We start from the raw sequence: 27,635 nt of genomic DNA, 5'->3' as shown, positions 1-27,635 counted from the left end.
AGCATGGTATGCATCCGCCTTCGAGGGGGAAAGTTGTGTCCGACAATGGTACGAGGAGGACGGCACAGAGGGAACGGGCTAAGATTACTGCTCCGTACGACGAAAAGCGATGGTTTTAGTTCAACATCAGAGTTGCGTTGTGCACTTACGGCATGGGAACGTGTAAGTTGTACCTAAGTTACCATTGAATGAGCTGCCAATTGATAACAATGAATTTTCTCGCCGTCGTCCTCACAGAGCGGCTCTTGAAGATCCTGGCGAACACGAAGGCATCGCGGGCGTCCTTGTGGGCTCGCACGCGGGCGGTGTTCGTGAAGCGCGCCATCCACGCTTTTCGCGAGAAGCGCATGCCGCTGTTCAGCTGGGTGCTTCCCCAGTTCCTTCTTACCGTGCTGTTCCTGCTCGAGATCTGGGGGCTGCACGGCTCCTCGCGCGACGTCCTTCACGTAGGCGACACGCTCAAGTACAGCTTCCCGGTCGTCATCGGACTCGCGCAGGTGAGCACCGTGAAGGTTTGTAGATTGTACAGAAAGACATACAGACAGACCAGACCAGACCAGACCAGACCAGACCAGACCAGACCAGACCAGACCAGACCAGACCAGACAGACAGACAGACAGACAGACAGACAGACAGACAGAGAGACAGACAGACAGACAGACAGACAGACAGATAGATAGATAGATAGATAGATAGATAGATAGATAGATAGATAGATGATGTTTTGGCCATTGTCACGTTTTTGGCTTCATTATGAAAAAAAAAATAAGTGTAGGTGAAATAAAGCACGACCTGCCAAAGTACGTATTTAGTATGTTATAACCGATGATTTGCTTTATCACAGTTATAGCAAGATCGAACTGTATATAAATACACATTTCACGGCGTATCTGTGTGTACTTGCATAGATTGTATTTGCATATTATTAACCATCACTGCTCGCTCAAAGGGATTTAAGCAAGCCGACATCGAGGAGAAATTTCGCGAGGAGTACCTGGACCCACTGTTCAAGTCCGCCACCCAGTTCTCCGTGGAGCGCCTGCCGGTGTCCACGGATATCAATTACTATCTGCTGCACATGGCCAGCGACCAATTGTTCAATTACGTTTTCAACACGCACTTCGGCTACCAAATGACCAAGGCGACCGGGTATGTACAGTTTCGGATGTATGTCAACCGCTTTTAGCCATACTAGCGTATGATCAATTATGACTGTGCACTCGAGCGCGAACGTTCATGGACCACGAGAGGGCGTCTGTCGGGAGCCACCTTGTCCGGCACCATTTACCGCCAATCGCAGCCCTAGTTTCAAATCGATATTCTTGTTCACTTGCGCGTCAGTACTCTACTGCTGCGCAGCAATTTAATTTGTAATTGTCACGCAAAAACTTTGATCTGCAGCAAATCTTGTAAGGTCGTTCTAATTCTCTCACTAGCAAACACTACAGTAGGAAATGCAAGCAAGACCAAACAATTAGTCGCATTTAGGGACAAGGCAACCGCAAAGGAACTAAACCTTCGTTTTATTATAATGCACCGGCGTTTGAGGTATTCTGAAGTTTTATTGCAATAGCAAATTGTATGAACCGACTCGACGGGTTTCTGTCGTTGCCGCCGGTGTCATGTCGGGTATAAAGTCCAAATTGACAAGATTCCCCCAGCGTATCGTACGTTCTACCGGCGGGTAATACCACGCGAACGGGAGTGACGAACGCGGCTGAAGTAGAGATGAAAGCCGGCCCATGTGTCGCTGCGAGGGGCATGCGATAAGATTCCCCCGCATGTTTGACCAGCCGTACAATTCTTGAAATGACACTGAAGGCAAATATTAAGTCGACGTAAATTTTTGAAATAGCGGTACAGAAACTTCGTGGTTCTTGTTTTGTGCCAAAGTGCTTATCTTGAAATGAAATCACATTTTAATGGCCCGCATTGCTTTAGCGCACTTCAAATCACCCGCGCTTGAAAGCGGACTCTTACACGTTACTGTTTCCGTGTCCAACGTTGCCTGACTTTACTACGCGACCGCCGACACCAGTGGCAGCAGAGCAAAAGTAGGGGGAACCCAAGTAGCAACAACCGCCATTGAACAATCTTCTAATCTCGGAGGCCATGATTCTGCTTGCTTAGTTCAACTGAGCCCCGCTAGATGATACCAGATATCCAGCCTAACTATCCAAAAACGAACTTTCGAACTACTCGTGCCATTCCGCATAGTAATCACCAAGTAATTATTTTTTTCATAAATAAATTATATACAGACAAGCAGTGTTTCATTACAGCTCTTGATGCCAGGAAAAGTATTTTTTGTTACAGCCAGTTTTACTACTAGTAGTGAACTATACGCGGACACTCTCACGTCATCAGATCATTTCGTAGATGTCGCACTCGCGGCGCACGTCATGTGGTACATTTAGCTTGATTTCTTGTTACGGAAGGCCCTGCTGCTGATAATATTACCGTTTTAGATGTTGTCATGCATTGAGCTTTCTCTCTGACATACATTGTTTTTTGCCTTTAATGTCCTTTTGGCAGACAAGCGATGCACCGTCCGTCTTTGCCAGGGAAAGTCCTTCGTGCAGGAACTGTGACACTTGATTTTACGAGAACGGTCGTCGGTGGTGTGCGCGTTATGTGGCTGTAATCTTTTGCTCGCGCGTCCTCCGAGCCTTTACAACCGATCGGCAGCGTTTTCTAACCACGCCGAAAAAGAGCTACGTGACCTCTTTTGATATTTGACGCTACATAGGCTGCGTTCTTCCGTCGTGCCCCTACTGATAGAAATCTTCTCGCCATTCGCTTGTGGATGTAGTACCGTGCTGTGGTACAACGGCCAGATCCAGCACACGGCGCCCCTGGTGTTGACGGCGTACAATAGGGCCCGGCTTCGCAACATTACCAAGCGGGCGGATGCCGACTTCAGCGTCGGCGTGGTCTCGGCGCCGCCCGCCAACGTCTCGTCAACGTCGTCTAAGGGCGAGAGCGAGCTGATCCGCAGCCAGAACACGTACCGCGAGGTCCTCCCCAAGGTCCTTCGCTCCATCTTCCTGCCGCTCGTCTCGAGTCTGATGTGCAGCAACTTCGTCCTCTTTCCTATCGCCGAGAGGGCGCTGTTGGTGAGTGTCCTATACTGTGCACGGTGACTGTAGTGCCCAGAAACGGGATTGATTGACAGGAGTTCATTGGAATGAAACAAATACAAATCGGTTGCAAACACTGTATGCCTCCTTAGCCGAAGACTAGTATTGGGGTCATTTAAAAGTATGTATTTGACACTTGTGTTCATCAGTGGTATTCAGACACAAAACAAGCGACAGCAGGAGGTAGAAAAGCACAAAAAAAGAAACAATGCATATAAGGAATATATAAAAGAGAATTACACTTGTTGTTTTAACTTAAATATTAAAGTCATAACACCAATATTGGTAACAACCTAAATATGGTAAGTTGACAATATGAGAAACAACAAAAGACATGTATGTAAGGATATATCTACAAGGTGTGTACTTGGCTTATGTGTCTACACATGCTCAGATTTTCTCTGCTGTAGATATCTTTTTAGCCAGTGCGATACATTCTTGGTTTGTTTTCCCTCAAGTGGTATATGATTCTATATATTTTTGCCAATGAGTTCCACTAGTTTCTGCCCATGTAGATTCTTCGCCCATGGTATGTCAAAGATTGCAATTGTTTTGTTTCTTGCCGGATGACTTGGCACACGCAATATTGATACGTGGAACGGATAGCTGTTCGTCCATGATAGCTTTCATTGATTACACTGGTAATGTACTTTGCCATACTTATTTCGCGTAAGACGTTAAATGCTAGGAATCGTAGCTTAACAAATTGGTCTGCTGGCTCATTTTGCTGCGATAAATTAAGTTCGTGCAATAATAGCCCGAAAACAAGTTTGGGGAGCACAGAGTGAAAAAGAGAACAAAATGTCAGCTGACATCATATGAAGTACGACGTTTTTTCTCTGATCTCACATATGGATAATTTCTGAATGTAATCTGCCGTTAGCTTTGTTGAGACACATAGATATTTATGGAGATCTTTAAAGTGACTGAAATATGGACGCCCATCATGAGATATATCACTTTTGTTCTTCTGTTATGTTGTTCACAAGGCAACTACTGTGGTTGACTCACGAAAAAAAGAATGTATCACATTAACCGCATCTGCATAGCTCGCGAACGTTCTTATCGAAAGAGGGGGACAAAAAGAGGTCATTTGCATTCATGCGTGGGCAGCGACACAGGAAAGGACATCAGGCCACGTGTTACTCTGAAACCTGGGGCGTCGTGCGTGCATGCAATTCGTCTTTCGCATGCAGTGAAAGGCTATTCGACAGCCTTTACCGCTTTATGGTTACTCTTTCGCGAACAAAAGGTGGCTTCGCGCATCTCTGGCTCTCTCTAGCCATATGGGGCTGCACTACATAACCGTATCATATCCTCGAACCGTCGTGTAGAGCAAAAACACCGCGTGTGTTATTAGACAAACTAATAAAATTTCACAGTCTCCAAATAGCGCCCCTGGGCAATGTCAAATCGCGTCATCTCATCGAATTTCGTAATGGTGACATCTTAAGCCAACCGGAGAGGCCATACCAGTATATAGTCCGGGCCAATCAGACTTGACCATTGGCGGAATCCGACAGCATGGTACGATTAGACATTGTTTAGGATGGCATCTCTGCTGGCCCAACTATCGGCACCGTTGCTATCAGGCGTGTAGACTCTTTTACGGAGGCGTATGAGTGCCGCTATATTGGGCATATAACCATTGTGTTTGGCATCCTTAGCAGCTAAACGAACAGTGTTACGATAGACGAACATGCATTAAAACAAATGGTTCGGTGCATGCGATGTTTCATGGCCTTACTGATTAACGTCGCGATGTACAAAATGGGAAAACATCGGCTTAACAGTCCAAGATGGCGTCGCCCAGATGTCTCACGGGCGCGTCGTTGTTCGTTTGCAGGTGAAGCAGCTGCACCTGTTGACGGGCCTGAGACCGTCGCTCTACTGGATCCTAAACTTCGTCTTCGACTTCCTCTTCTACATTGTCACCGCCCTGTGCGTGCTTCCTCCGCTGTGGCTGTTCCAGGCGGGAACGCTCACCACCACAGACATCAGTGAGTCTCACAGGCTGGAACGCAGTCAGAAGCGTTTTTTTTTTGGGGGGGGGGCGGGGAAGGGGTTGGTAAACTTTATATATGTTACCTTTATGCTTGTGTGTGTTTTTGTATGTGTACATGCATGTACTCGAGGAAAACTGCCTAATTTCAAAATTCAGGGGGGGGGGGAGGGTGGCAACCACTAGCACACCATACGAAAGTAGTTTTGAGACCAACAACGCTCCTTGGTAGCCGAAACGTCAATTAAAGATTTAGTTTTCCGTCGTTGCGTCTTTTCGCGTTTAAACCATGTATTTCCTGTGCCAGATGGGTTGACGTCAAACTTCGGATTTCATAAACCCTAACACCGGTAAACATAAGTAGTTTTCCGCGTGGCGCGAACATGCAAAATGGCCGCTTGTGCGTCATCAACGAAGCCGTGAGGCGGAGTGACCGTCGTAACGTCACGACATCTTGAAAACTGTGTGGGCATACCTTTATGTTCTCGCAGGCCTCATCTTCGTGCTGAACCTGCTGCACGGATACGCGGCGCTACCCTGTATCTACCTGGCATCTTTCCTGTTCGATAACCCGGGGCATGGCTTTTCGACGCTTGCCGTCCTCACGTTCGTCTTATGTGAGCATTGCATTCTACACCGTCCATCTTTTTACGTTTTTATACCGAGCTTAACGTAGCCTGACGTATGACCTAATAGAACCAGTGCTTGACCTAGCGTGTTAGAAATAGTTGAATAAAAAGGTTATCTCTGCCGCGTTGGCGTAGGGGTTACGTGGTTTTGCGCTTAATTCTATGACGTGAAATGATGACGTTGTCATTTGACACCATTCCGTAACGTCATGACGACGGCAATAAAGTCGGCAATCTGCAACGTCCTGGTGGAACGTGATAAGGAAGAAGTTACGTAAATTTTCTGAATGGGGAAGTGCGAGACCTTAAAGGGACCCCTGAAACGGCTTTGACGATTTTTTCACAAACTCATTGGACCGGTAGACCAAGTCCCAAGTGTAATTTAGAGACTGATTTTTCTCTGCGTTAACTGTGCAATTTATTACAACGCTTTAAAGCTGCGAATCGCTTCAGATCACTGCAGATCGCTGCGACTCGGCCAAATGCGTTTTCAACCGCCAATACAATGTCCCGCCGCGGTGGTCTAGTGGCTAAGGTACTCGGCTGCTGACCCGCAGGGCGCGGGTTCGAATCTCGGCTGCGGCGGCTGCATTTCCGATGGAGGCGGAAATGTTGTAGGCCCGTGTGCTCAGATTTGGGTGCACGTTAAAGAACCCCAGGTGGTCTAAATTTCCGGAGCCCTCCACTACGGCGTCTCTCATAATCATATAGTGATTTTGGGGCGTTAAACCCCACATATCAATCAATCAACCGCCAATACAACAAGCGACACGCTCTGCCCCACTGACGTCATCGTTTCCAGCTGATTTGACTGGCTGTGGAACGCGCAGCACAGATTCCCGGTATCGGGTAGGTGGCGGGATTTACGCGTATGCGGCCTCACGCCACATCACGACGCAGGCGCCGTGAAGGCGGAGCTTAGCCCCGAGCGCTTGAAGGAAGAGTTGGGGGCAGTTGAGGGTGAAATGCCTTCATAGATTCATAGCCTTCATAGATTACGAGAAGGCGTTTGATTAGGTAGAAATATCAGCCGTCATGCAGACACTGCGGAATCAGGGCGTCGATGAAGTATATATAAACATCCTGCAAAAATCTACAGGGGATCAACTGCTACCGTGCATAGTGCTTCATAAAGAAAGCAACAGAATACCAATCAAGAAGGGTGTAAGGCAGGGGGACACAATCTCCCCAATGCTATTTACCGTGTGCTTACAGGAGGTTTTCCGAAGCCTAGAATGGGAACAGTTATGGATAAGAGTTAATGGAGAGTACCTTAGTAACCTGCGCTTCGCCGATGACATTGCATTGCTGAGTAACTCAGGGGACGAATTGCAACTCATGATTACAGAGTTAGACAAGGAAAGCAGAAAGGTGGGTTTTAAATTTAATCCGCAGAAAACGAAAGTATAGTACAATAACCTCGTAAAAGAGCAGCGCTTCGAGATAGGCAATAGTGCACTTCAAGTTGTAAAAGACTATGTCTACTTAGGGCAGGCAAAAACCGCGGAGCCGAACCAGGAGATTGAAGTAACTAGAAGAATAAGAATGGGATGGAGCACATTTGGCAAGCACTCTCAACTTATGACAGGTAGATTGCCACTATCCCCCAAGAGGAAGGTATATAACAGCTGTATCTTGCCGGTACTTAGCTACGGAGCAGAAACCTGGAGACTTACAAAGAGGGTTCAGCTTAAACTGAGGACGACGCAGCGAGCAATGGAAAGAAAAATGGTAGGTGTATGTAACCTTAAGAGACAAGAAGAGAGCAGAGTGGATTAGGGAACAAACGGCGGTTAAGGATATCATAGTTGAAATCAAGAAAAAAAATGGACATCGGCGGGGCATGTAGCGCGTAGACAGGATAACCACTGGTCATTAAAGGTAACTAACTGGATTTCCAGAGAAGGCAAGCGAGTTAAAGGGAGACAGAAGGTTAGGTAAACAGATAAGATTTAATAAGTTTGCGGGTATAAATTGGCAGCAGCAAGCACAGGACCGGGTTAGCTTGCGGAACATGGGAGAGGCCTTTGTCCTGCAGTGGACATAGTCAGACTGATGATGATGAGGGTGAAAGGTGGAGCGAAAAAGAAGGGTACTTTTTTGGTACTCGTAGATCCGTTAACAACGAGTGTATTGTTTGAGCTCTGCTGCCAATGGTTTGCTCCAGTAGTGGTCTAATCAAAAACGGAATGTGAAAAAAGAAACCTCTTCAGGGACCCTTTAAGGGTACAGGAAGGTCTCGCACAGTACCACAGACGGGGACCGGCACCTAAGGCGTTCCCCTTAAAAGTTTGTCATTTTTGGTCAAAATATTGTCTTATATACGAGCATCTTGTAAACTTGTCGGGTGGTTTAAGCTTTCTGTCTAAAGTCATAGACACGAACGCACATGCACCCGCGCGGTACAATATGGTCAACTCGAAGCGCTTGATGGCACAAAAGTCAGGGCACGCAATTTGCTGAAGCATCTGTTAATTTTTTTTTTGCATGGGATGGTTGTGGTTGTGGGCGAAGTTTACATATGACAGCAAAGCTCTTTTTTTACCCTGCGACCTCGTGGTTGTCACAGTATGGTAGCAGAGTTCTTCAAACAACCGAGCTTTGAAAACTCCCTTTATGCCCGATGTACCAAAATTGAAACTCGTCATTAACCGAAGTTGCGGGGTTCCGTTGATTGTCGTGCCACCTGTTGACCAAAACACTAACTGATAAACTCTAGTAACAACGCCAGCGCTGCGTGCGTCGTTGAGCACCTTGAGAAGAACTCACGCAGGAGCACGATGTAGCGTTTCGCGTGGCTGCTCCCAGATAGTGGAATATTCTGCAGGCCCCTGCAGTATGTGCGGGTCTTCGAACGCAGTTTCATAACTGCTATGATTGAAGAACTATGACAGTGGTAGAATAGCTGTCACGCAGGTCAGGTGACCAGAGAGATTTTGGAGTAAATAAAGCAATAAAAAAGTGATGATTACCCTCAAAATTGTGATGATGATAGTAGTGCTGAATGGTGATGTAGCAGGCAGTGTCATCATCACGATTCAGTTTGAAATTGCTAGGGGAAGTTTTGTCGAAACATGGGGACAGAATGCAATGCGCAACAAAAGGAGCGACAGCTTTACTGCCGTACGGTCTTCACTGCGTGGAACTGGCTAAAATCTTTCTTTAATTGTAATCGACCATATACCGTATTCACGGGGCGAGGAAGAGTGCTCTGGCAACTCACGTTTTCCTTCTTTCCGGTAAGGGGAATATGGTTCAAGTGTGCGTGCTGGTGGGCGCAGAACGGTTAGGCATGCTCATGTCCATGCAAATACCGAAGAAATTGCAAAGGCGAGTGCAACTGGTCCAACTTGCCATCTTGCTGCGAGTGCAACGTTTGTATCCATAAATGCTGGACGAGTGAGTAGTCATTTGCGCAAACCAGTGGGTTGCCAGATTAAAGACGGCGTCGGCCGCTAAGCAAGCGGGTTGTGGACCATCGAGTGCTCATGCGCCATCTCCCCCCCCTCTCTCTCTCTCTCTCGCAGCATCTGTCGGCTGCCTGGGTGAGGTGTTCATGGAGTACTATGCGCACGAGGTGAACAACGCCATCGTCTCGTACGTGATCAACACTGCGCGCAAGGTGACTCGGCTGCTCCCCTCGAGCTCGTACGCGCGCGCCATGACCAAGATCCTGCAGCTGGCCGCCGAGAGCTCGGTGTGCCAAGCGGGCGGCATCGAGCTCGAGAGCCAGTGCAACAGCAAGGTCACCGACACCAAGCTCTCGCTGAAGCAGTGCTGCGACCGTGAGTGGTGACACTTCTCTGCGAAACGAACGCTCCGTCATAGACAGAACAAAAGATAACATGTAAATCCACAGGCTCCTTTAAGCACCCGCCTGAGACTACTCAATGGGGGAAGTCACGTTATAGTCGTACTTTTCTTTTTCTCCGCTCACCTGAGCTTCCATTCCTAATCTGGAACATCACTTAATTTGTTTGTTGGGCAATACCGATATGATCTATCTATCTATCTATCTATCTATCTATCTATCTATCTATCTATCTATCTATCTATCTATCTATCTATCTATCTATCTATCTATCTATCTATCTATCTATCTATCTATCTATCTATCTATCTATCTACATTTATCTTTCCGTCTCTTCGGCTGGTCGAGTTGTACGCCCGGCCCGCTGCTGTGGTCTATCAGGTACAATTGATGAACGCTCATGGCTAAGATACTCGGCTGCTGACTCGCAGGTCGCAGGATCAAATCGCGGTGTTGGCGGCTGCATGTTCGATGGAGGCGAAAATGTTGCAGGCCCGTATGCTCAGATTTGAGTGCACGTTAAGGAACCCCAAGTGGTCGAAATTTCCCGAGTCCTCTATACTATACGGCGTCTTTCATAATCATATAGTGGTTTTGAAACGTTAAACCCCACATATCATCAGTCGTACGCCTGTGGTGAAGGTAGTTTGGATTGTATGACAGCATCTGCGTGTGTTCCACGAAGCCACCGATTTGTCCGCGCAGACATCTACAGCGCCAACCGGACCGCCTACCTGATCCACCCGTTCGACAAGAACTCGTACTCGGCCTACTACGAGGTGGTCGGGCTGTCGTTTCAGGGCGCCACGGTGTTTGTAATGCTGCTCATCATCGAGTACATGCTCAAGACATTTGAACGCGAGATGACCTCGCTGGACGAAGAGGCGTTCTCGTCGCCCCACTCTTCGCAGCAGGCATCTATGATGACGCGCGGATTCTCCCGGAATCTAAAGAAGAAGGTCTAGAATCTGCTCTTTATCTGCACTCGCGAATCTCGAGATAGGTATCTTGGCGCGAAATTACCTTCAGAAAATACTTACGTATGAGATATGAGTAAGGTACTTTGGCAAATGGGAGCGTTAGCTAACATTTTGTACAGCCTATTCACCCTCACCCCTGGACCGCTGGTATACCTTCTTTACTACCCAGGACCTTGCGGGAATAAATTTTTGTGATTGTCGTTCGGCGAGTTCACAACTTGAAGTACGAGCACTTAATGCAGAGAGGCAGTGGTAAGAGAAAAACAGACGCGCATTACCAGTTAAACGTTTATTCGAAAAGCTGTGACATTAATATACTGACAGATACAAGTTCCGTAGGAACGCACGACAAATGAACACAGCAAATAACAACGAACAACCGATTAAAGCGGCTACCACACCATGCCAGATGCTGCATTTCGTTGCAAAAATAACTTAACGCCTATACGGCATTGGAAAGTGGCTGATGCCGAAGGCGTCAGCTTTTTCTGCAAGGCAATGCGGGCTTCGACAACGTGTGGGTTTTACCAGTTTTATCAGTTTATTTAGTTCTCACTTGCCACATATATGACTCCCTTTACAGAAGTATGGCACCTCTCGTCGGTGTTGTTCCTTAAGTTTTGTTATCATATATTTGTACAAGACTCCTTTTTCCTGCCAGTATATTTACGTCACAGCTTTCTCAATGAAAAGTCTCAGTTGTTAGGATACGCTTGTCCTTGTCTTACTTAGCCCTTGTCTATGTTACGCGTTCGCATTTCATGTATAATCATGAATCGCGAACTCGCCCGATCAGCCGAGACGGCAGAAATATAAGCTTCCAAGCACTTCTTCACGAAAGCGTTCCCGTTTTCGTTTCCTTTCAGGACACGCACTTAGAAGACACCGAAGTCTTGGCGGAGAACGATATGGTCGAGGACGCTGTGACGGGCAAACTGCCAGCCGTTCCGGGACTCCCGTGGCCCGTTATGGTCGTTCGTAGTTTGCACAGGTCTTACGGCGTCTTCGAAAGCAACGTGGTGCTTCGGGTGAGTGTCTTTCGATGCCGAAAGCAGTGTAAGCTAATCAAATTGCATATATGGTCGTGGGCCTATCCATACGCTCATTTAAAGAAGAAAGGTCACTTGCCGTATCGGTGGTCGAAATTTCTGGAGCCCTCCACTACGGCGTCTCTCTTAATCATAGCGTGGTTTTGGGACGTTAAACCCCACAAATCAAATCAAATCACTTGCCGTATAACTGGGTAAGGGGGGGGGGGTATTTAATAGTTCCAAGAACCCCGTCACAAGAACCTTACCACAACATATTGTTCATTCGTGTTCATAGTGATCCCACTCATTTGTCCAAATTGCAGATAGGAGGGGGACGACAGGTGCTGGAGAGAGAGGGAGGGGGTGCTGACAACGCTTCAGGGGTATGGCGATCACACTCACTCCCCCCCCTTTCTCTCTCTTTCTTGATGAATCCGCCTCTGAAAAGCTTTGTAAAGGAATCGGGTGGTATTAGACCGACGAAAAAAGGTGCGGTTGAGGACGACGTAGAATCACATAATGCGATGAATATGAAAGGGTTTGTGCGCGGAAAGATAAGAGTTAGTTCGCTTATGTCACAGGCACACGCCGTATTTATTCTAATATTGTTCGACGCCCCCCCCCCCTTTTTTTTGTAACGTGACCAATAGTTAGCTGTCCACGTATGCTAACAAAAAAAAAAAACTCGACCTATATTCGGAATCAAAGCTAGCATAAGCATTGAGCACAGCCATGTCCACCGTACTTCATGTATCATTATTACCATATAGTAATTCAGGGTATATTTGCAGTAAATCGACAAACTAAAAATAAAAGAATAGGTTAAAGAACTGTAGCGTGAAACATTTGGCGACGAACGTGGATGCTGCCTACTACGGATCCCACTAAGGCATCGTGGATGCACTCGCTGCTAACTCGGTCGGTCCTCTCTTCTACTGATGAAAGCGTGGAAAATTAAAATATCGTAAACCACAGAACCATGATCACCGTATGCAATTACGTTGTCGCTAACAGTTGAAAAATACTGATCTGCAAGGCCGTAGTCTTGTTCGTCAAAACCGACGTATAGCGGGTGCGTTGTGTGCTCGCTGTAAATTATGTCATGTTCGAAATTTTCCGTTTCTCAAAATACGTTGGTCAACCTATATTAAGGCGAGAGCCTTGAACGCCTCGTCATCGCGTCCGACGACCCGTCTGTCCGTGGCCTGAAACGGTGGCAGCTTGTGGCATCTCGCCCTTACACTCTCTCAGCCAATCGCATGATGGCACAGCGGCGCATAGCAACAGTTGCGCCGTCACAGCAACCCCCCCCCCCTCCCATCTTACAATCTTTCGGAAATCACGGGATTACTGAAAGAGCCTAAAAACAAAGAAAACATACAAAATAGAAAAAATAAAAAGGACATGACGTAGTCGATTGGCCACAGGCTTTTGCCGAAGAGACTTAGGAAGCTCACGATTTTTTTTTTTAATAATTCGTGCCAGAGTAGTACTGAAATACAGTGTGACTGTTGAATAAGAGGAGGATAATGATGACGAGTGCTTGTAGTCCAGGATAGCGTTAGCACGATGATTGTTCGCAGGGACTGAGCTTCACGGTGCGCAGAGGCGAATGTTTCGGTCTCCTCGGCGCCAACGGGGCGGGAAAGACCACGACGTTCCGGATACTGACGGGAGAGATTCTGCCCCACTCTGGCAACGCCTTCATCGGCGCTGCTTCCATCGTCGAAGACACTATGGAGGTAAAGGCACCCTTTATTTTCTTGAAAAGTGCTAGGTTATCTGACATGCCATATCGGGGTTTAGGCTGCAAGGCCTGCGGAGGTGGTCTTTTGCAATAGATCATTCTCTAGAAAAAAAAGTGTCTTATGACTCGTCTTTCATTCACGTGAGAGTTGCAGGTGTTGAACTTCTTCTAGAGAGACACATTGACTCTCCTTTTCAAAGCCATTCGTTCTGCAACTCTGATAAATATAGTCAACGTCAATTTATGAAGAGAATTATACATCACATGACCCTCATGAAGAGGTTTAACTCGCCCCTCTAAAAATTGTCACGAATAACGTGACTTTCACATGTGTAAAAGAGGAGTCAAAAGACACTTTTCTTTTAATGTGTATACACACAGGAGAAGACCCATGTGCTGCTTTCTTTTGTTATTCATTGGAAAGGCTCTCTTATTTTACGTTTGACGAAGTAATTGGGTGTTCTTGTATTGAATGAGAGTCTTTGAATGGTAATAGTGTGATAACAATATTGAAAAACCTCGCAGAACCCTGAAAAAGAAAACAAAACAGGCCGGCAACATGCCTTCAATACTGTCGGACATCGAAGAAATCATGGGAATGTATGCAATCGTAGACTAAGGCAGCTTAGTCCCATTTCTAGCATCTTCGTATTGGTCATAATTATTTCGAATAATTTCGAACATCATCATCAAGGCAGCTTCGCTCAAGCGTTCACCCGCAGTGCTTCAGTGGTATGCGCAGAACTAATAGAAAACGGAAAACTCAATGGTGGCAACGAGAAGACCCAAAGCAACGGAATCCCTATGAGAACGACAAGGTGCCGGTAGATTTATGAGAGGCACGAACGTTATGTTTCAGTGCGAGCTTGTCTGTGCAGTTTGCACATCCATGTGGTATCCGTGGCCTTTAGTTAAACTCAAATATTTCTGCGCTGAGAAGCAACAAAGAAACAGCTAGCATAAACTAGCTGAAGCTCAGGAAGAACATAGAAGGAACCGGATTAGACTTAATAATCGTTCATCTTATCTGTTCTAAGGCTTTCGCGACTTTGTTCAACCTTCGCCATTTTTTTTTCTCCTGTCACTCGCATACCCAGTATATTTTCCCGTCAAATCCAGCCAACTCAATCTTTATGCTTTCTTCCCGCCACCCACTGTTTGCAAAGTCCTAGATCTTGTTGAAGTAAATTTTTTTATCGGCTAATTTCGACATCGCGTCTTTTTTCTCCCTCCGGGCGGCCCGGCAAGGCGAGGCGACCATTTCGGAGTGAGCGAATCCTCTTCTCACTTCGACATTCTTCGTCACTACAGGAACGTCCATCGCACCCAGAGCGCCCCACTGCCATCTTTCTCGCGAGAGGAGGCAGCAGCGTTACGCCAGCTACAGACTAAAAAAAATCCCAATCTAGTATAACTTCGTAAATTCTACCCGCAGTGCTATGCAGACCGTTGCCCCGGCTGGGGAAACTCGACCACAACCTTCCATGTCTCGATCGAGTGAACTGCGAACATCTTTCCTCCCTTACCTGCTTTCCTTCACCCTTTACGTAGCGAGGAGCTGTGGGACGATGCTCACCGCGATGGACCTCCCGAGGTCGTCCGAGCTCTGATACAGCGGGCGCGGCTCGTCGCTGGAGTCGTCCTAAAGACCCCAGAATAGGGGTTCCTCTCACACTCTCCTTCTCCATGCTTTTGTGAATAAAGACGTTTCTCTCTCACCCGCAGTTCCAGCAGCATCTCGGCTACTGTCCACAGCGGGACGGCCTGCTCGACATGCTCACGGGCGTGGAGACGCTGACGCTGTTCACGCGTCTCAAGGGCATCGCGCTGACGCCCAAGTACCTCGACACGCTCCTCGAGGTGTACCGCCTCGGAGACATTGCCGACCAGCTCGTGGGCACCTACAGGTACACTGTATTGCAGCTAGCTCTTATATATTAGTGCTGTAGCCGTTTTATCCTCATGGTAAAATTAGAGTAGGTTAAGAAACGAACAGTGCAGAGTTTTACTATAACTTTACCAGCCCAATTTGAAAACTTTCGCAGTTGATTTTGATGAAACTTGGTGAGTTTGGGTATATCTACGTGCTGGTTTTACGTATGCAATTATTTGTCTGGTATAACGCGTAGTTTTTAAAACTATCTTTATTGTGCCTTTTGGGGAGCAAGGTTTGTATTTTTCTAGACCGATAAAGTTGCAAAATAAATCATCATCTCACGATAACCTAGAATCAAAACTGTGCGCACTGCAAGAATAGTGGATGTTCTAGACCCCTTAAAAATTATGGTATCTTGTTATGAGTCAATCTAGAACTTCACTCGCAAATATTTCCCTAGCAAAGCGTCACCTCATTTCGCGCAGTGCGGGCAGCCGCCGCAAGCTGTCGCTCTGCATCTCCATGCTGGGCACGCCCCGCGTCCTGCTGTTGGACGAGCCGTACGCGGGCGTGGCACCCATGGCTCGAAGGCGCGTCGTCAACTACATCAGCGCACTGCAGCATGTGGCCAACATGTCGGTGGTCCTCACGTCCCACAGGTGACGAATTTTATCGTACTTAGGATCCCCTATGAGTACAAAGGAGGTTTTGAATGGTAGTGCGTGTCGTTTGTCGGAGCCATCGTGCACTAGCGTACACTATTGTCAGTGTTGAACCCAGAAACCTGGAGAAAAGTGGTGTACATTTATGGGCTCCTTTTTTTGCTAGACACAATATTAATAACATCTCACAGAAAATGATGCCAAGGAAAGTATATTGGATGGTATTATAAGTAATTGTAGTCTGAATGTAAAAATGTTATTAGAAGAAATTGTAATCTGAATATGAAGAAAGAAAAGAACAAAAAGATAACTTGTCATGGGCAGGAACCGAACCTGTGTCCATTGAATCACGAGTCCGATTCTATACCAACTGAGCCACCAAGGCGGCTATCTCCCCGTACACTTTATAGTGTATATACTGGGTTGGTACACGATCAGTGACTTAACGCCTCCGTTTCGATGGCCGTAGAAACGTTGCAACTCTATGGGCTTGATGTAGTTGTCACGCTGCTATACGACAGTTTTGAATGGCCGTTGAGTGGATGAGGCGTTTTCTCGGAAAAATTTGTGTGGGGCTGCGGATCTTTGTTTCCGTATTCATGTCGCTCAAATGTAAATAATTTTAAAGCATGTATCTGTTGGTTGTTCTTGTGTATACGTTTCAATAAATTGTTTAGCCTGAGCTATGAATACGTATCAAGTGTCTAAGTTGGCCCGAAAATCGCGGGATAGAATACCGATTTTGTGGCCGCATTTTTTTAGATACGACGCAGCTCTTTGACACACGTGTGTAATGCCGTACGGGCGTTCGTCCGTACGAACGCACCGCAACGCGTTCTCCTCGCCGCAAATGTTGGAGCGGTGCCAAGTAGGTCACGCCGAAGCTGCGTGTTGACGTCACGCTCCACTCGCAGGTGCGTGCTGACGTCATGCTCTCACCCACAGCACGCTCTCTGCAGTGCCCGCAGCTGCCGGCTCCTCCGCCCACTTGCAACACAATTCTCTCTCACTTCATCCTCTCCACCGCCCGAAACGTTTGACTACACATCAAGTGGAAACACTCTTTCGGCACATTAATTTGCGACGAAAACTTACACGAAACTCAACCTGCCTCCTGGGTCTTTGCGTTTCAAACAACGTTTGCTCGTAGTGGTAGTAGCTGTACAAAACTTTATTGTATACATAAACCAAACAGGCTAGAACTCCAGTGCCCTGAGGAATATACAGGGTGTAGAGCGTAGTCTGTCCAGAAGGGTGGTGCCCCTATTCCAGGGCCCCACTGGCACGAGCCATCCGTACAGCTCCTTATCAGTCGCAAGTAATCAACCTATATGCTGGGCTAGACATTAGCGCCTCACATTCCTCCCATGTGCTATTGGTGTCGTGTTTTTGTCGTGCTATGTACACTCCCACGTGATGTGAGAGTGTTGGGGTGGCTACACACCACGGGCATATGTCTCTGTACCCCGTGGGTTAGATAAAGTGAAGAGTGTACAGATTTATATAAGTGTTGGTTCTTAGCGCTGTCGCCTCTGAAGCGCTGAGCTTGCTATCTGGACGTTGATAGAGCTGCTTATTTTCCCTGTATCACTTAAGGATCGTTGTGAAACAAGGGTCCAGGGGTGCAGGGCCCTCTATTGCATTGTCTCGAGTGGCTCGGTGATTTTTAAAGCCACGAGTCATCTCGCCCGCATGCAGGTTCCCTGTCAAGCCCTCATACCCAGGTGGCCACGTCATAACCTCTACGTATTTTACTGTGGGGTCCCATCCTGGTCCAACCAATATCGGGAGTGACTGTGCTCCAATTTTGCCCTCTAGATAGTTTCTGCAAGCTTTTTGCGAGTCTGTCATGATTGTTAATGAAGCGTTTCGCGTCCATCCCTCCTTCATTGCGAGGGCTATGGTGACCTATTCTGCATGTATTGTCGAGGCCTGATCTATTGAAGCGCATGCTGTAATTTTCTCTCTAGGTTCGGTGACTACACACACGGCTCTTTTTGATTAAACGCTACAGCGAGCCTTCACTTCAAACCGTTCTTCCAGCACCCGTGTCAACGCCCGTTTACACCGGGTCAACGCCATGCGCACCACTGTTGCTTCGCATCCCATCAGGGTTCCCTTCGGCGAGAAGGTTTATGATTTTATATAAATGGAGCTGAAAAGGCTCGAGGCTCATGCACCTCGAGTTAGCTGCGCGTTAAAAAAAATGAGGTCTACATTTCCGTGGTCCTCCACTATGGCGTCCCTTATAATGATATCGTGGTTTGTGGAGGTTGAACCCCATGAATTATTAGTGTATATTGACAAATGTTTTAAGGAGTGTAACTGAGGCAACACGGCACAGCAAGATGGCACGATGAAGACAAGCACATTGCTTTTGTTGAAGCTTTGTGGGGTTTGCGCATTTTGGAGTGACAAAAATGGTTTATTAAATAAGTCACAACGCCCCATATACTGCTTTTAAAGCACACTGATTGGATTCCCAGTTTCTAATCGTGATCGTGAGCCCATTCTCATTGCGCGGCTATGTTCGCGCTGTTTCCGTTTCATTCCTCAATGGCTGTCGAAGTTTTGATAGAATTGTACGCTGCCTCATTGACTCGTCACATTATTGGCTCGATGGTCCTCAAAAGAACTTGTGCTTGACCATTGATTCAATAGGCTATTGGTTGGTAGGCTGACCTCTCAGATTTTCTGCCACAATAAACATTTCCCTCTCTGGTTGGTAGGCCTTCCAAACGCCCTTGTCACACGGGCATTGCTTTTCCCTTTGTCGAGTGTAGAATACTCTAGACAGTCCGCCTCAGCGGCAGACTGTTTAGGGTGCTCGGCTACTGACTCGAAGGTCGCGGATGCGATCCCAGCCGTGGCGGTCGCATTTCGACGAAGGCGAAGTGGTAGAGGCTTGTGCATGTGCAACATGAGTGCATGTAAGAACACCAAATGGTTGAAATTTTCGGAGCCCTTTACTACGGCGTCTCTCATAATACTATGCTGGTTTTGGGATTCATAACCCCAGATATTAATATTATCATAGAATACTATAGACCGCGCTAGCTGAGATCTGCAGCCTCTGTACCAATTTTGTTCTGTTCAATAAGGTACAGACCTATGAACCTGCGTACATGCACATGCAGCCTGACGGACGTCGAGTTCCTGTGTAACCGAATGGCCGTCCTGGGAGATGGCCAACTGCAGTGTCTGGGCTCGCTGCCGCAGCTCAAAGCGAAGTTCGGCAAGGGCTACACCATTACGGTCAAGACCTATCCGGACAGGAAGAACGACGAGGCCTACCAGCGACAGGTCGTCTACGCCGTCTGGACAGCCTTCCCGGGCTCCGAACTGGTGCACTCGTACGAGGTGAAAAGACATGTCGCCACGCGTTCACGAAGTTCGGTATCGGGCCGGTTTTGGGGCTATACTAATTTGTTTGCTTGTAAGGGTGACCGATTAACGCAGCTGTGTTAATAACGCCCCTCCACCCCGCCGCGGTGGTCTAGTGGCTAAGGTACTCGGCTGCTGACCCGCAGGGCGCGGGTTTGAATCCCGGCTGCGGCGGCTGCATTTCCGATGTAGGCGGAAATGTTGTAGGCCCGTGTGCTCAGATTTGGGTGCACGTTAAAGAACCCCAGGTGGTCTAAATTTCCGGAGCCCTCCACTACGGCGTCTCTCATAATCATATAGTGGTTTTGGGACGTTAAGCCCCACATATCAATCATAACGCCCCTCCGTAATAACCAGACCTTGCAACCCGTGAACATACCCGTACCCAAATATGTGGCATTGAACATGAGCAGCGTTAAGTGCGGAATTCCACGGCGCGAAGCTACAAAACTGAAAGAGAGATGAAGCACGGATAATTCTCTCTCTTGTATAGTTTTTGCGCTGGGAACTTTAGCGCGGATCAGCAGCGCGCGTAGAGGAGGGGACAATGTTTCACCGCAGACCCCTCCCCCCCCCCCCCCCCCCAAGCCCCAAACCGCTTTTACCGAGCTTCGCTCACTGAGTGCCTTATGATCAGAACATGATGTAAAACATCATATCAGGGAGTGTAGCAACCGCCACCACGCTGCCCTCCCCCCCCCCTCCTCTCCAAGCTCCCACGTGCCTAGAAAAAGTGCGCACGCGTTTGACGCATGCTTCTGTTAACTATACTCGGCGACTGCTTTTTGTGGCAGCACAGCGAAGGCTACGAAGCCCAAGCACGCCCTTTCTTACTAAGCTTCTGCATGTAGTCCACGAACGCTAACTTTTGTATACTGCGTAGCCTAATGGAAAATATAAAAAGAAAGGATGTAAATACTATGGTCAAGATTGTTCGCATTACACTTAGGAAGCATCACCCGTGTAGGTTTTTGTTCTTCGCTGTTTCTAGTTTTCTGGTTTTCATGAGCCATTTCACTATGGTCCCTGGAATATGTTGCCAGTATTCTAAGGACCATAATTTCACCTTTTCTCTGCCCCGGTAAACAGTGATGACGTCGCTCAGTTGCAGCAAGTTGACATCGAAGCGTGACACCGGTGACCTGCCAGTCTTCAGCAACACCAGCTGCTTAAAAGAAAAATCGCGATTGCAAACCGTACGTCACAGCAATGACCCTTTTCCTAAACTGCGTTGCGTACATGGTCGGTGTTTCGCCCGTTGAATATTGTTGATACGATAATGTTGAAAGTCACGTACCATAACACCGCTCCCGTCGGCGTCTGCGGAGAGTGTCGTTCCTTACGCTTTGCCTGGATAACAGACGCGCTCATGTGCATTAATTACCCTGTTGATGGCTGGAGTGAGACGCTGTGCGGACGTGTTTCGCATGAGCTCCGGCCCGGTGACCGACTATCGGCGGACGCGCTTTTTTCTGGACTTGCTGTCAGTGGGCTCGTCTGCAGGAGGTTGCCCTGTACCTACGGACACCACTCGTTTAGGCAAGTTTGTCCCCGTTTTTGGAGTTTCCGAGATTTTCCTATCAACCCCGCGGTGGCAAGGCTAGGCCTATCTCCTAGGCCAAGCCTGGCCTGGGCCGCGTCGCCCGGCGTCTGACTTGCGCCCGGTGACCGTGGGTCTTGTTGGGCTGAAGATGGAGTACTACGTCGAAGGGGAGACTATAACACCCGAAGATTTTGAAGCGGGAGAGTGGGCTCCAGTGCTGAAGGCACAGGACCGATTTAAGAAGACTCGGCATGGCGACAACGCCAAGAGTAAGCCTTGCGAGACGCAGGCCGGCAGCGACGGGCGCAAGACGCACGGAGCGCAGCAAATCAAGCGGGGGAAAGCGCCGGTATGGAAGAAACGCGGACCGTTTCTCAAGTTGCCAGCCACGGATTTCAAGATTGTGTACAGGCCCCAGAACTGGGACTTGAGTGTTGTGACAGCGAGAGAACTCGGATGTGCACTGAGAGCAGCAGCGCGTCTAACGAGTGCGATTGCCGCGGAAGAAGACATTGTGCGGGTTAATGGCACAAACAACACGTTGACGGTGAGCACACCGTGCATAAATCGCAGTGGGGCATATGCGACTGTGAAGACGCTCAAGCTGGGTGATCGTGACCTGCCGGTTTCGGCGTTCGTGGCGCCGTTGGAGAACTCCGTGCGGGGAGTGATTTATAATGCTTATGATGGATGCCCAGTGGAAGAAGTTCGGGCGGGATTCCTGAAGAAGAATGAAGGCATAGACATTCTGGACGCGAGACCTCTGGGAAAGTCAAAGGCGATTCAGATTACGTTCGGGGGAAAACGCATACCCCGGCAGATTACTTACTGGAACTGTCTGTACGCTGTGATCCCGTACAGAAATTTAGTCGAGACCTGCTTCAACTGCAGACGAGTTGGACATCGAGCGGACGTTTGCTATCGTCCGAAGAGCACCCTATGTCACCGTTGCGGGAAGGACCATCCTGCCCCGCCAGAAGGAGAGCCACCTACGTGAACGCCGGTCTGCATCGTGTGCCATGGTGCGCATCACACAGGGAGCCGGAACTGCAAGTTTCGCCTGGCTCGCAAGCCACCGACAGGCCGGCAGCAGAGCATCGAAAGAGAGAGCGAAGCTGGCAACGATAAGCGTTCCTCGAGGGCCACGGAGCGGTCACCGAGGGGTAAAGAAGGCAGAAGCAAAAGCAGGGACCGGTCGAGTTCCTTCCCGCCATTGCCAGGGCGCGGGGGCGGCCAAGATGGTGGAAGAGCATCCAGTACCAACAGCTGCGCACGCGACACCAACAAAAAGGTGAGCTTGTCAAGCACGGCCTCCCAGAACGAAACCGCTCGAGAGAGGGAGTTAGCAGCGCTGGTTCAGCGACAGGGAGACTTGATTAAAAGAATGGAAAACAGAATTGCAGAGATGGAACGCGCACTTAGAAACGACCAACGGCAGGGGACACAGGCACCAGCAGTGCAAGGCCTACAGAAAGCGACGCAAGAGGCGTCTGCTCGCGTACAGGAGAGTGCAGCTATGGAAGTGGAGAATCGGGGGACAGTGAAGAGACCACTGTCGGGGGATGAGGTAGCTAACGCAAAACGATTAGCCGAAACGTCACCAGTAGACATGCCACAGCCTGTTTTTAAGGTCATTAGTCTTAAGTCGGATGTAACAACACTTGCGGATAAAGTAGGCAAACAAGGGAAAAGACAGGATAGGTTGGAGGCTCGAGTCGAAAAGATCGAAGCCAGATTAGACACAATAGAGGAGCGTCTCGGCATGCTCTCCACTGAATTTAAGGATTCCCAAACCCAGGTCATGGGCATGTTTCAGCAGCTTCATACTCTATTGGAGGCAAGACTGCCTCCCGTGGGTGGCCAAGTGCCATTAGTCAACCTGGTGCCTCATCATGGCGCCTCGCCAGCAAATTGAGGTTTGGCAGTGGAACTGCAGGGGCTTTCGTCAAAAGCGGGGTAACCTGCAGTTGCACGTACAAAATCTGGACAGTAAACCAGACATAATAGCCTTACAGGAGGCTAGTGGTTCCGTAAAATTACCTGGATTTAAGGCATTTACAGCGCCAGGAACTGATTCAAGGGGCGTATCACGCGTCTTCACAGCCGTGCTAGTCCATCGCAACATCACTGCCATTCAGCATTCCGTAGATAGCAGCAGGGAAGACTATGTCTTGCTTGAGATTTTGCCTAAACGAAAGTATGAGAAGAGTCTGTTTTTACTTAATGTGTATAGTTCTCCAAAAGATAAAGGATTGGGCTTGCCACAACTCCTGATTCAAACTCAACGGTTAGCAGCTCGCGCTCCGCTTATAGTGGTAGGAGATTTCAATGCGCCTCACCCGTAGTGGGGTTATATTCGAGCCAGCCCAAAGGGCAATCGGCTTTGGCAAGTTGCCCGGGATCTGCGATGGACGCTGTTAAACAATCCACAAGATCATACGAGGATAGGCAACAGCATAAGCATGGATACCTCCCCAGACCTTACGTTTTTTAGAGGCATCAGCAATGCAAAGTGGATTAACACGGGACAAGCGCTAGGAAGTGATCACTATATCCTTTCCACGACGTTTAGCGCTGCGAAGCATAAAGACAAAGTGAGGGGGCATAGAATTACAGATTGGGACAGATTTAGGAAAAACAGAGCAGACACTGTAAACGGGAAAATTAATGACCTGGATGCATGGGTACAGGCGCTCAAGGAGGATGTAAGTAATACCACGGTAGAAGTGCCAGTCGAGCAGGAGGAGTTTACCGCTGACTCGAGACTATTACACATGTGGGAAGCGCACGCGAGTCTCTTGAGAAGGTGGAAGAAGCAAAAACATAATGGCGTCCTTCGCAGAAGGATTGCCAAGTTAGAACGTAAAATCGAAAATTATACAATTGAGTTGCAAGCCAAGCAGTGGGGCCAGATTTGTGATCGCATGAATGGACAGTTTGGATGCAAAAAGACATGGCAGCTGTTAAGGCATCTTTTGGATCCGGCAGCAACAAAATCGGCGCAACGGGGGCAAATGACTCGGTTAATGCATCAATATGAAGGCACAATTGGAGAGTTTATACAGGAACTCCGGAATCGGTACATAACTGTTGGAGTAGACGCATGCTTACCACACTACTCGGGGGTGGAAAACTCAGACCTAGATGAAGAGTTCACAATTGCGGAGGTGGAGTTTGCCATGGGGCAGCTGCGTACTACGTCTGCCGCAGGTCCGGATGGAGTTACTAATAAAATGCTGAGAAACCTAGACTTCAAATCGGTCGGGGCGATCACTGACTTGATAAATGAGTATTGGGTGGCCGGGGAGATCCCAGCACAATGGAAGCATGCTAGGATTATATTTATTCCGAAGCCAGGCAAGAAACTCTGCTTGGAAAACCTGCGCCCCATATCGCTGACATCATGCGTGGGCAAATTGATGGAGCACGTGGTTCTCAACAGGCTTCAGAATTATGCAGAGGACAAGGCCATCTTTCCCCCAACTATGATAGGTTTCAGGGCCAATTTGTCCACACAGGATGTCATGATACAGTTAAAACATGATGTAGTCAATCCCGGGCATGGCACGGGCACCAAAGCTGTATTGGGGCTTGACCTGAATAAAGCTTTCGACAATGTTTCGCATGAGGCAATATTGAATAACCTATCAGAAATTGGCCCAGGGGTCAGGACATTTCGCTACATCAGATCATTCTTGGAGGGCCGAACCGCAGAAATTTCAATAGGAGATATCAAATCGGACTCATTCGCGTTGGGAGGCAAAGGGACGCCGCAGGGTTCAGTTTTGTCACCGTTCCTGTTTAACATCGCCTTAATTAAAATACCGCCGAGGCTGGAGGAGATACCGGGACTCAAACACACATTTTATGCAGATGATATTACTCTATGGGTAACCAGGGGTAGTGACGCGCATCTGGAAGAAACACTGCAACAGGCAGTTAATATTGTCGAAGAGTTGGCAGGGGAGGCGGGACTTTCATGCTCTCAGCCAAAGTCCGAGCTCTTTGTGGTTCGGGACAAACCCAGAGGGCTACATGCAAGACACTATATTCCGCCACCGCCGTTAGAGGTAAAGGTAGGGGGTAGGCCGGTAGCTGAAGCTCAAACGATTAGAATTCTTGGCCTATATCTGCAAACTAACAGGAAGAATAGGGTGGCCCTTGAAAAACTTAAGACCACGGTCAATGCTACTGTCAGACTAATCAGAAGAATCGCTAACCGTAAGAGCGGGGTTAAAGAAAAAGAACTCTGTAAGCTGGTACAGGCGTTTGTGCTCAGCAGGATTACTTACGCGACACCTTATATGAAGTTGGATACCGCAGAAAAAGGTAAGGTCGAGGCTATGATCCGGCAAGCTTACAAGGCAGCGCTTGGGTTGCCTAACAACGCGCCTACAGAAAGGCTATTAAAACTAGGGGTACACAACACCCTGGATGAATTATGGGAGGGGCATCTGGTGATGCAGCACGCTAGGCTTTCGACAACCAAAGCGGGCAGGATTATATTGGAAAGGATTGGTATTGGAGCAGAGGCTCCCACTGGGGACACTAAAATTCAGGTGCGGCGGGAGTTACATAAGGCCCTGTACATAAAACCTTTGCCCAAAAATATGCATCCGATTCACCATACGCAGCGCAGGCAGGCAAGAGCCAGAGCTTTACACGTTGAGTACGGCGAGTACAAAGCGGCAGTCTATACAGATGTTGCGGAATATAAGGACAAAGACGCTTTTGTGATTGTGGTGGTGGACAGGCGGGGGCGCTTGATCGCTTCTGGATCGGTCAAAACCCGCTCCTCGGAAACTGCAGAGGAAGCGGCAATAGCGCTAGCTATAATTAATTCGCAGTCAGATTTGATTTTCAGTGATTCAAAGGCAGCCATCCGAAATCTGGCGAGGGGCAGAATATCGGCGACCGCTGCACGATTTCTGCATAGGGCCACGGGACGAGAAATGAGAGAAATAGAAATTGTCTGGGTACCAGCACACTCTGGGAACCCTGGGAACGAGGCGGCTCACCTGAATGCTCGAGGTTTCGTCAGCCGGGTAGGTGAGCCGCCAGTTCCGGGGAGGTCCGCGAGAGATGGGCTGGTGTCCTTTCATGACATAACGAATCATTATAAACTAGAGCGGAGGTTTTATCCACCCCCGCACAAGCGGTTGACTAAGGCGCAGGAATGCGTCTGGAGAAAACTGCAGACGCGATCTTTTCCCAACCCTTACGTGTTGAACAAAATGTACCCGGAGGAGATTAAGCCGCAATGCAAATGGTGTCAGGCTGTGGCAACATATGATCACATACTTTGGGAATGTAGCATAGTGCCGCCGCCGGTGGATATTATGCGTGATCCCTCTCTTGAGCACTGGGAGGCCGTGTTGACCAGCTCGGACCCAGTCGTCCAGTTAAGGGTCGTGGAGTGGGCCACACAGGTCGCCGCCAACCATGGGTTGATGGCCATCTAACACGGAATCATCCTCAGATGCTTTCTGACGAAATAAAGTTTTTCCATCCATCCACCATACCCTGTTGATCGTGCAAAAACAGCGTTCTTGGCCGAGTAAAGATTGCGTTTCACTCAGTTGGATTTACGAAAGTCAGGCGCCCGGTCATGACTGATTCGTGCCAAGATTTCTGCTTCCCATCGTTGTCTTTGCGTCCCCTGAAAAATAATGTGCGCGTCTCGAGAAAGTTCTTGCGTCTCTAAAAGAAGGAAAACAATGATGCCGACGAAGTATGCACTGAAATTTAGGAGGCAATTTTTTGACTTTGCGTTGTTTTAATTGCCCAGTACCCGCCCAGCCATACGTTATTTTTTCTGAAATAAATCTCAACGCGTCAAAAAGGTTCACGTTGTTTCCCTTAAAAAAATGAACATTTGATTTGTTTCCTCCAATAAAAATGTAAGATATATAGAATGGCGGTGCGAAAAAGCCCATGAGGGATGCGCTTGCGAAACAGAAACTGCCCGAAAACAATGACCCTTTTCCGAAATTGCGTTGCATATTACTGGGTGTAGTATCATAGTGCAGAAGCTCCACTCACGTAGCTTTCGCTGTGCTGCCACAGAAAGTTGTCGTCGAGTATAAAGGACAGTGCTTCATTTTTATCGGCTGCGATGTTGTAGGCGTGCTGCTACGTGCATTTTAAGTATTTTCATTGGCGCATCCGTAAATATAGATGATCTTACTACCAGGGCGTCCTGGAGTTTCGCATCTCGTGGGTTCGCATACCGTGGAGCAAGATGTTCATCCTGATGGCGCGCATCAAGAAGAAGTTCAAGCTGCTCGACTTCTACATCGCCGACACGTCGCTCGAGCAGATCTTCCTCAGCGTGTCTCGAAAGGAAGCCAGTGAAGCGGCCCTCGCCGCAGCCTTGCAGCAGCAGCAGGAGCAACAGAAGCCCCTCGTCGTCCACCACATCATGGCGTCAGCGCTGGGCATCTGAGGGGTACCATGCCGCCGGTCGTCTTGACTCGCGATCGTCTTGGACACATGCATGCTCTGACTGCGAGAAAAAAAATAAAGTAGAAGCAACGATTCATCGCACTGTCACTATACGGTGCCGTCCGGGCCTTGCCTGTGGACCCGTCGTGGTGGTGTGTCTGACCGATGACCTAAAGGTCCCGTGGTCGAACCCTGTCCGTGGTAGTCACATTGCCATGTCGGGAAGATGCAGGGGGCTCATGTGCTTGAATTTATATAATCACGTGTTCGATAAAAATTTTTAATGCAACCACCGGTATTCGAAATTGCTAGACATAACCACGTCATGTCGAGACGAATCTAATATCTGAAGATATTGTTGGCTCTGATCTACGCGTTCGAGTCG

The 27,635-nt window shown here is 48.3% G+C and overlaps 1 protein-coding gene across 1 annotated transcript; it reads left to right on the top strand.

Annotated features, from left to right (window-relative positions):
• The first annotated feature begins 209 nt into the window (after window positions 1–209).
• LOC119168358 (ATP-binding cassette sub-family A member 2-like) lies at window positions 210–27,332 on the top strand. Its single transcript, XM_037419763.2, has 13 exons — window positions 210–497; window positions 951–1,150; window positions 2,814–3,117; window positions 4,988–5,141; window positions 5,635–5,760; window positions 9,300–9,557; window positions 10,289–10,542; window positions 11,430–11,591; window positions 13,178–13,336; window positions 15,067–15,248; window positions 15,703–15,876; window positions 19,017–19,239; window positions 27,000–27,332. The coding sequence occupies exons 1-13, from the start codon at window positions 210–212 to the stop codon at window positions 27,249–27,251; spliced, it is 2,736 nt and encodes a 911-aa protein (XP_037275660.2). The 3' UTR covers window positions 27,252–27,332.
• Window positions 27,333–27,635: the final 303 nt, after the last annotated feature.

This window comes from Rhipicephalus microplus, chromosome 6 (assembly GCF_043290135.1).
Source record: "Rhipicephalus microplus isolate Deutch F79 chromosome 6, USDA_Rmic, whole genome shotgun sequence".
In the NCBI taxonomy this organism is placed as follows: Eukaryota; Metazoa; Arthropoda; class Arachnida; order Ixodida; family Ixodidae; genus Rhipicephalus; species Rhipicephalus microplus.
This window is presented reverse-complemented; position numbering and strand designations above follow the sequence as displayed.